General features: G+C 40.3%; 1 protein-coding gene across 1 annotated transcript; it reads left to right on the forward strand.

Annotated features, from left to right (window-relative positions):
• The first annotated feature begins 4632 nt into the window (after positions 1–4632).
• Positions 4633–6156, forward strand: LOC110451996 (cholecystokinin receptor-like). The gene has a single exon (XM_021500236.1). It carries the CDS (start codon positions 4814–4816, stop codon positions 6077–6079), a length of 1266 nt encoding a protein of 421 aa, XP_021355911.1. The 5' UTR covers positions 4633–4813; the 3' UTR covers positions 6080–6156.
• The last annotated feature ends 4329 nt before the right edge of the window (positions 6157–10485 follow it).

Here is a 10485-nt window from a genome sequence, read left to right on the forward strand (position 1 = left end):
GAATATATTAATGATTTAAGTGATGCTGAAAATTGTTGCTGACAACATAATAGCTTTAACAGTGTGCTTGGTACCTGTAGAACAACAGATCTGAGCTAGTGGTGCTGTCAACAGGAACACTGGTGCTGGAGCTTTGCCTGGAACAGCAAGTTTCATATTGGTTAGCTGAAAAAGATGGAATTCAAATTTAAATCATACTGGTGCCTAATTATTTGAATACGTTGGACTTGCTATATAGTTTCTGGAACCAGAAAAATGATACTACAATGTGCAATATTTTGGTTACAGCAAAGACATTAAATATCAAATAGACATGTCCTTTCGCAGAATCAACGCTCATTTTATGGAGTCAATCATTTCTCAATAGTCATTAAATATTGACAAAATGCTGAATTGAAACATGATTAAATGAAATTCAAAATTTCAATGAGATATTTTTTCCATTTTTGGGAAAGTCCGGTTTAGACCAACGTTTTTATTTTAAGCCTGATTCATAGTGCTGGGAAGTTTATGTCACATTTTTTAAACTCGGAATACATAAAGAAAAAAAAGGAGCTGCGAAAATGCACCATGTGGAGTAATTGCAAATAAGTTGCACCAAAATATGTATATGATATACATATACTTGATTTAAACATATCTTATTGCAGAAATTTGCAAATGGATTAGGCACAAGCTATTCCAACTTATGAAGCCTTCTCCCAGATATATTTTATACAGTGTACATGGCAACATCAATAGATTTTACACAAATCGATAATGAAAATAACATATACTTGCTAATGATTGACATTTAATTCAATGAATTCATTAGAATTAGCTCCGGGCTGTCATGTAACTTGCTGTGATGTTATCAGATTTAACTGAAATCATGTCACAGAAATCAAGAATATATTTCTGTATAAACTATATCAATGACGACAAAGGATAAACATGTACGTGGAGTCAAGATGAATGAATTCAGGTTTGAAAAATGCTTTTGATTGTTGCCTAGAACTATAAACTTATAAAAGTGTTCTATTGTTTAGGTACATATATTGAATGGCCTATCTCAAAATTTCGAGAATAACATACAAAGGTAAAAGCTCAGCTGATGTTTCTGTATTTTTCTTATAAATGGTTTAAATTTAAAATGATGTAATAGGACAAATTTATTGTTAAAAGTTAACCCTTTAAGTCACTTCTCCCACAGGGGTTTCGTTACAAAATACACATAACGTTATGCCATACTGATGAAGGTCACAGTCCACATAAGCAAATGTGCTGTGACCTATATCAGTATAGCACATGTACATGTGTATTAGACATTTGTAACGAACCCCTGTGCTTCTACCGTGCTGTGTATGCTCTCGAAATATATAGCTGCCTATAGCCAGAAACGTCTTTTATCACCCCCGAAATATTAATTTTTACATTCATTATCAGTTAATTCTTTCATTAAAAAGTCTAATTAAACAATAAACTGCATAGATGTGGCAGTTATACCAGTTGGTCTGCCACATCTATTGAGTTTATTGCTTATATTTATATTTCCATAATGACAATTCGCAAAAAAAAATTATGTCTTTTCCAAATTTCAAATTTCCTGCTTATTACCGTCAGGTCAGGTCAGTATCTAGAACGGCACAAAGATAACAGCTGACGTCATGCGCTATTTCCCATACAAAATTGAAAAGACTCCGCAACTTTTGTTCATAATTCATTTGATTTTGATTTATATATATATCATATTCTCGGTTCATAAATAGTAACAAATGACATTTTGTAAGTAACTATTCAAGTTTCGTAAAACAGTTTCCGATTTTATTGCGACCTATATCCGGCGCACGCACTCAACGGAAGCCCGCAGTAATCAGGTCAGAGTTATATTTGCGGTCCGGCATGTTGTTGATGTTGATCGTGCAACCGGAGAAGGTTGAATTGGTGAAAAATCCAGGCGTAAAATTGTTTGTTGATCTCACAGACACTTGAGACAGGCAGCTGGTGTTAGGGATCAAAGCAGAAGATACCGATAAGTTCGGTAGGACACTGTTAAGTCGCTCGGAGGTGCAAAGACCAACTTCAGTTATAGTCTCATAAGATGAAGCTGCTATTGGCAGTAATTTGGTAGTAATATAGAAGGGCTTTGCCACACCAAATGTAAATATATCTAAATAACTATCACGGGATAAAAAGTCAGTCATATTTGACAATGATGAAGCATCCGATCAGATTCTTACCTGATGCTGCTTGACATAAACAGATAAGCTTGCGACATCATCACGTGTATGCATTCGTTTTCTAAAGTTTTAGCCACGATGATTGCACTGTGTTATTAATCTGTCAAATCAGTATAAGACTATCGGTCTGTCGTCACCTAGGTAAACAACGTGGTTATCGATACCGGAAACCGGTCTGTGAAATAGCACGCAAGCGCAGTACATGTAAATTGGCTCGTTCGAGAGAGTCACAGGCCGTCACGGTTCGGTGCACAAATACAAGAGGTGGACTCCGTGGTAAAACTACTCATGGCCTGTCGATCCGTTATCTGAATACCGAGAGATGGGATATTATTGCGTCACATGACCGTTAAATATGAAATTATCAAAAAACGTGTTCAAAACATAACGGTCAAACGTATACGGTACAGATATTATCTCTCTGTGTCGGGCACACGTCAGGAAAATCTCCGGTCATTCATCAAAATGGTTTTTTTATATTTACCTGTTCTATTACCTGGGAGCCAGCCCCTACGGTCGCTGTAACATTGTACATTGTACCTTATGACGCTCATACGATCGATCCTTACGGATTTTTTCGTTCCGTAATAGCGTTCAACGAATTGTACTAAATCGCAAATTTGTGAAGAGAGCGGGAAGAACGATTGTTGAATAGCACAGTTTTGTGACCATGCACGGACGATGTGTGGACGATAGGCAGACGGTGTGCGCACGATGTGACACACTATTTATGGTGCGTTGTGCAGTCACACCACTGTATCACACCATCATAGGCCTCTTTGTCATTCAGAAGAAGTTGTTTAAAGTAAGCTGACGCTGTGTGGACAGACAGACGACGGACGCCACACCACGGCATAAGCTGACTTGACCCTTTGAGCCAAGTGTACTTATAAAACTATTTGTCAACATACATAATTTTTGGTATTGTTTTGCGTACCAGCGTACGGCTAAACGCCTGACAACTCCATACGGTGCGTACATTGACAAAACGTCACGAGCTACGTGCCTGACAGTGATAATGACTGGACTATGCCCTACGTCCCTTGTAGCTATACTCAAAGTAATTGATGTATCGAAGTGTATTTACACATGTACACATATTATATACATGTATGGTAAGTGTCTATTGATGTGTAAGACCTTCTACGCTTCACTATGAGCTAGCTAAAATACAGAATTTGATAAAAAGTTTTATATATGTATGTTTGTTTTAAAATAGATGAATTCGGTAAATAGGGTGAATTGTATAGGTTGTCCTCCTGGATGACATGCATCAGTGCTTTTCAAGTGGAGTACATATGTGTCTTATCTAATTTGGTTTTAAATCTTAATTTAGAAGTAGTAGATACAGGACAATTTCTACTTCAGTTCATTTTTTTATTTTTTTATTTGATGGAAATGGCTCTATGAGCTGATATTTAAGAAATGGGACGTCAGGCATCAAAATACCACGGGGGTAGAGTTGAAAGATGAAGATACAGTCCCATCCTTTAAGAATCGTCGCCTATTTACACGAGTAAATGTAAACCGGGCGTAGTCCAGGATGTGAAGCGGATATCGGGATTAACTAGGCAAGCTTTTAGGAACGATAGCATCGCACAATACTTAATTACCTATGATACGGAAGTAACACAGATCTGTAACTCATAATAATTTGCAATGAAACATGTGTGATAAAACAACAGCGTATCGGATTAACAAATATTGTAAATGATTTATACATGTACTGTAAATATATTTGATGATTTGTGTTAATTTATGGATACTAATAAAAAAATGACTCAATGCATTGAAATATTAGAATAAGAAAAAACTCTCAAATGTGTTATTTCGTTTGCTGTAACTGATGTTTCAGCATAACAACCACAACGCTTTGTATATTTCCAATAATAAAACATTTCAGAATGTTACCCGGAACGAATGTTAACTTTAAAAAATAGCATTCATGTTTAACGCCACAAGTTGAATTCTGAACGAAACAAAATCAGGAAGACATTGCAATTTATCTCCTATACAATGTGTGTTCCAGTCACACACGTGTCGAGTCTAGTGGGCCTCCTTTCTCATGAGGTACTTATAATTATAAGGGGGTTCTAGACCGACAGTCAAAGGTCATGTATTGAAAATCATAGACGCCTCATTTTCGGCCTGTGTTCCGGAAGAGAGTGCTTATTTGAAAGTGTTGGGGTCCGGGAAAGGTTTACTGTTTGAAATAAGACAATCTAAATCTCAATCTAAATCTACTCATTGGACCCCTCGACGTTTGTTGATTAAGTTATGGATTGTTTAATAATATTTCGTGGGATAATACTCGGATGCTTTATATGTAAATGGCTTCTCATAAAAATAAAGTTTACATTTATTTCTTTTTTGTTGTTGTAAAATTCCCTTTGTGGACCTCTAAGTTGACCGAGTCATGGCGTATGTGAGATCATCCTTGGTGATGTATAGGTGATATCTGTGTCAGTGAATATTATTCATGACAGAAAAACTGCTCGAACTGTCAACAAAATAATTAACACGTCGAGTTGTCAGTGAATTAATTCCGTTTAAGGGATGTGAAAGACAGGTTGGAACATAAGCATTGACTTACAATGGCGGCCGCCAGAGGACTGCTTTCCGCTTTAGTAAGGAACGAAACCGATATGTGGGGACCTACAACCATGGTAACGTCAGCTCTCCTCGGCAAGTCTTCAAATGTGTCCAGCTCGGGCAATTTGTCAAACGTGGAGTTTGCCTTGTTCGTTGATAACGATATACCTGTTGTAGTATATCTGGCCGTTCTCAGCGTTATAGGGACGATCGGTAACTCCCATGCAGTAGCTGTGTATTCGTTGCGGTATAAACCGTCGAATCATCGAACGTTCGTTCTATGGCTAGCGTCAGTGGATCTCACAGCATCACTGCTCAGTATGCCGTTTGAAAGTTTTGACATACGTTACAACTTGACATTTTCAGTTATTTCTGTGTGTAAGTCATTCAAGGCTCTGAATTACTTCGTTAGCACGTGTTCCGGGTTCCTACTTGGGATTATCGCCGTGGAACGTTACCGGAAGGTATGTGTTCCGCTTGGAATGCAACTGACGCCAATAGCTGCGAAATGCGTGTGCATGATTGCCGCCGTAGTTGCTATTGGGCTTTCATCAATTTCTGGTGTTGTGTACGGCATTGTACCAAGGACAATTCCGTCATATGAAAACCTTACTGGCACCGAGTGTACCGTGATGGATGACTACAGAGAAACGTCTTTGTTCAAAGGATATTCCGTCTTCTTGCTGTTCATTAGTACTGTTGTTTTCGTTCTATGTATTTTCACCTATTCATTTGTAGGGAGAATATTATATAAACAAATATTGTTCAGAAGTAAATCACATTCAACCCAATCCGGTTCGTCTTCAAACCGGAAGTCGAGTACCGGAAATGAAAAGAGTGTTCATCAGGACCTCGGGAGTAGTGGACATCAGGAAGAAGAATCAAGTTTTGCGCATGTCAACACTAAAGAAATGATTGCGGTGACGTCCCCTACAGAAAACAGTAAACATAGGAACAAACGAAAGAGAGGCTTGGACAGGAGCAAACAAATTGCTTTCATGTTTCTCATCGCTACAGCAGCCTCGTACGTTGGATATTTGCCTAATATGGTATTGTTGATAATCAAAGGAATACAAAGTGAAACGTACGACGCTATTGATGAAAGTCTGGGTGCTTTCAATGCAATTCTCGTGAGATCTTATTTTCTGAGTAGTGTCGTTAACCCTATAGTATATTGTTTTGTAGACGAACGTTTTCGACGAGAATGCAAACTGTTGTATCTGAAACTGTATTATTACATTTGTAAAAATGTCAGATGTGTGCGGTAGGTTGATAACTGGTGCCATTACCTACCCACTTAGCTACTGTTTATAAAATAAAGTAAGATAATAAACGTATTAGTGTCATATTGAAAAGTACATTGACATTATTTTTTACATTAGCAGTAAATGAATACGAACATGACACATTACTGATGTACGTGCCTTTGGCCACCAAATAGTGATGTGTTTGCAGGGGCGTGTGTAAATCGTCTCTAAAGAGAAAGTGCGGTGGGATGCTAAAGGCCTCTATTGTAGATTCACAGTTGGTACGGAGTAAAACGGGTGGTGCGGAGTAATACGGGTGGTGCGGAGGAAGCGATCGCATGAACATTATTGTTTGAAAATGTCAGTATTTACAAATTTCAAGCCTGAATTTTTACCGATAAGAAATGAGGCGATTAAACAAAAAATCAAATATCACTATACAAAAATGCTGGAAATTATACAAAAACGCTACGTCGGTACTGAGTGAATGGTATGTCTGTACGGGGAACATTATCCGTCTGTAACGGGGTACATGATCCGTATGTACGGAGTAAATGATCAGGTCTGTACGGAGTACATAATCAGATCTATACGGAGTACATAATCAGGTTTGTACGGGTAACATTATCCGTTTGTACGGAGTGCTTGATCAGGTCTGTACAGAGTACATACTCAGGTTTGTACGGGGAACATGATCCGTCTGTACGGAGTACATGATCCGTCTGTACGGAGTACATAATCAGGTTTGTACAGGGTACGTGATCCGTTTGTACGGAGTACATGATACGTTTGTACGGAGTACATGATCCGTCTGTACGGAGTACATGATCAAGACTGTACGGAGTACATGATAGGTTTGTACGGAGTACATGATAGGTTTGTACGGAGTACATTATAGGTCTGTACGGGGAACATTATCCGTCTGTAACGGGGTACATGATCCGTCTGTACAGAGTAAATGATCAGGTCGGTACGGGTTACATGATCCGTTTGTACGGAGTACATAATCAAGTCTGTACGGAGTACATGATCAGGTCTGTACGGAGTACATAATCAGATCTGTACGGAGTACATAATCAGGTTTGTACGGGTAACATGATCCGTCTGTACGGAGTGCATAATCAGGTCTGTACAGAAAAAAACATACTCAGGTTTGTACGGGGTACATGATCCGTCTGTACGGGTTACATTATCCGTCTGTACGGAGTACATGATCCGTCTGTACGGGGTACATGATCCGTCTGTACTGAGTACATGATCAGGTCTGTACGGAGGACATAATCAGGTCTGTACATGGTACATATTCCGTCTGTCCGGGGTACATGTTCCGTGTGTACGGAGTACATGGTACGTTTGTACGGAGTAGATGATCCGTCTGTACGAAGTACATGATCAAGACTCTACGGAGTACATGATACGTTTGTAAAGAGTACATTATCAGGTCTGTACGGGGTACATGATCCGTCTGTACGGAGTACATGATCAAGTCTGTACCGAGTACATGATCCGTCTGTACGGGTTACATGATCCGTCTGTACGGAGTACATTATCAGGTCTGTACGGAGTACATGATCAGGTATGTACGGAGTACATAGTCAGGTTTGTACAGGGTACATGATCCGTCTGTACGGAGTACATGATCAAGTATGTACGGGGTACATGATACGTTTGTACGGAGTACATTATCAGGTCTGTACGGGGTACATGATCCGTCTGTACGGAGTTCATGATCAAGTCTGTACCGAGTACATGATCCGTCTGTACGGAGTTCATTATCAGGTTTGTACGGGGTACATGATCCGTCTGTACGGAGTACATGATCAAGTATGTACGGAGTACATGATACGTTTGTACGGAGTATTTGATCCGTTTGTACGGAGTACATAATCAGTTTGTACGGAGTACATGATCAGGTCGCTACGGAGTGCATGATCAAGTCTGTACGGGGTACATGATACGTTTTTACAGAGTACATGATCTGTCCGTATAGAGTACATGATCAGGTCGGTACGGAGTACATGACCGTGTGTACGAAGTGCATTATGAGTATGTACGGGTACATGATCAGTTCATACAGACTACATGAAACGTTTGTACATAGAACATGATCCGTCTGTTAGAAGAACATGATCTGGTATGTACGGATTACATGATCAGTCCGTACAGAGTACATGATGTGGTCGGTACGGAGTACATGACCGTCTGTACGGGGTACATGATCCATCAGGAACGGAGTATATGATCCGTCTGTACGTAGTACATTAACAGTCTGTACGGAATACATTATCAGTCCGTACAGAGTACATGATCAGGTCGGTACGGTGAACATTATAGGCCTGTACGGAGTACATGATCCGTCTGTACGGACTACATTATAAGTCTGTACGGGATACATGATCCGTCTGTACGTAGTACGTTAAAAGTCTGTACGGGATACATGGTCCGATCTGTACGGAGTACAAGATCAGTCTGAACGGATTACATGATCAGGTCTGTACGGGGTACATGTTCCGTCTGTACGGAGTACATTATCAGTTTGTACGGAGTTCATGATCAGGTCGGAACGGAGTACATGATTAAGTCTGTACCGGGTACATGATCCGTCTGTACGGAGTACATGATCCGTGTGTACGGAGTACATGATCAATTAGGTACGGTGTACATGATACGTTTGTATGGAGTGCATCATCCGTCTGTACGGAGTACATGATCAGTCCGTACAGAGTACAGGATCAGTCCGTACAGAGTACATGATCAGTTCGTACAGAGTACATTATCAGGTCGGTACGGGGTACATGATCGTCTGTACGGAGTACATTATGAGTCTGTACGGGGTACATGATCAGTTCATACAGAGTACATGATACGTTTGTATGGAGTACATGATCCGTCTGTACGGAGTACATGATCAGTCTGTACCGAGTTCATTATCAGGTCTGTACGGAGTACATGATCAGTCCGTACGAAGTACATGATCCGTCTGTACGGAGTACATGATCCGTCTGTACGGAGTACATGATCAAGTATGTACGGGGTACATGATCAAGTATGTACGGAGTACATGATCCGTCTGTACGTAATACAAAATCTTATCTGTACGGAGTCCATGATCCGTCTGTACGGATTCCATGATCAGATCTGTACGGAGTACATGATCCGTCTGTACGGAATACATGATCAGGTCGGTACGTAGTACTTCATCCGTCTGTACGGAGTACATTATGAGTCTGTACGGGGTAAATGATCAGTCTGTACGGAATACATGATATGTCCGTACGGGGTACATGATATATCGGTACGGAGTACATGGTATGTCGGTACAGAGTACATGATATGTCGGTACAGAGTACATGATGTTTGTACGGAGTACATTATCAGGTCTGTACGGAGTACATGATCAAGTATGTACGGGGTACATGATCCGTCTGTGCGGAGTTCATTATCAGGTTTGTACGGGGTACATGAACTCTCTGTACGGGGTACATATGTCCGTACAGAGTACATTATACGGCCGTACAGAGTACATGATACTACATTATCCGTCTGTACGGAGTACATGATATATCGGTACGGAGTACATGATAAGGTCTGTACGGAGTACATGATAAGGTCTGTACGGAGTACATCCTCCGTCTCTACGGAATACATGATCAGGTCGGTACGTAGTACTTCATCCGCCTGTACGGAGCACATTATCAGGTCTGTACGGAGTACATGATATGTCGTTACAGAGTACATGATATGTTGGTACAGAGTACATGATACATGATACGTTTGTATGGAGTACATGATATGTCGTTACAGAGTACATGATATGTCGGTACAGAGTACATGATACGTCCGTACAGAGTACATGACACGTCCGTACGGGGTACATGATATGTCGGTACAGAGTACATGATATGTCGGTACAGAGTACATGATATGTCGGTATGGGGTACATGATATGTCGGTACAGAGTACATGATACGTCCGTACAGAGTACATGATACGTCCGTACAGAGTACATGATATGTCCGTACGGGGTACATGATACGACCGTACAGAGTACATGATATGTCGGTACGGAGTACATGATATGTCGGTACAGAGTACATGATATGTCGGTATGGAGTACATGATATGTCGGTACAGAGGACAAGATATGTCCGTACGGGGTACATGATACGACCGTACAGAATACATGATATGTCGGTACGGAGTACATGATATGTCAGTACAGAGTACATGATATGTCGGTACAGAGTACATGATATGTCGGTACAGAGTACATGATATGTCAGTACAGAGTACATGATACGTCCGTACAGAGTACATGATCCGTCGGTATGGAGTACATGATCAGGTTTATACGGGGTACATGATCTGTCTGTACGGGGTACATATGTCCGTACAGAGTACATTATCCGCCAGCATGGGATACATGA

The sequence above is a fragment of the Mizuhopecten yessoensis genome, unplaced genomic scaffold (genome assembly GCF_002113885.1).
Source record: "Mizuhopecten yessoensis strain PY_sf001 unplaced genomic scaffold, ASM211388v2 scaffold6361, whole genome shotgun sequence".
Lineage (NCBI taxonomy): Eukaryota > Metazoa > Mollusca > Bivalvia > Pectinida > Pectinidae > Mizuhopecten > Mizuhopecten yessoensis.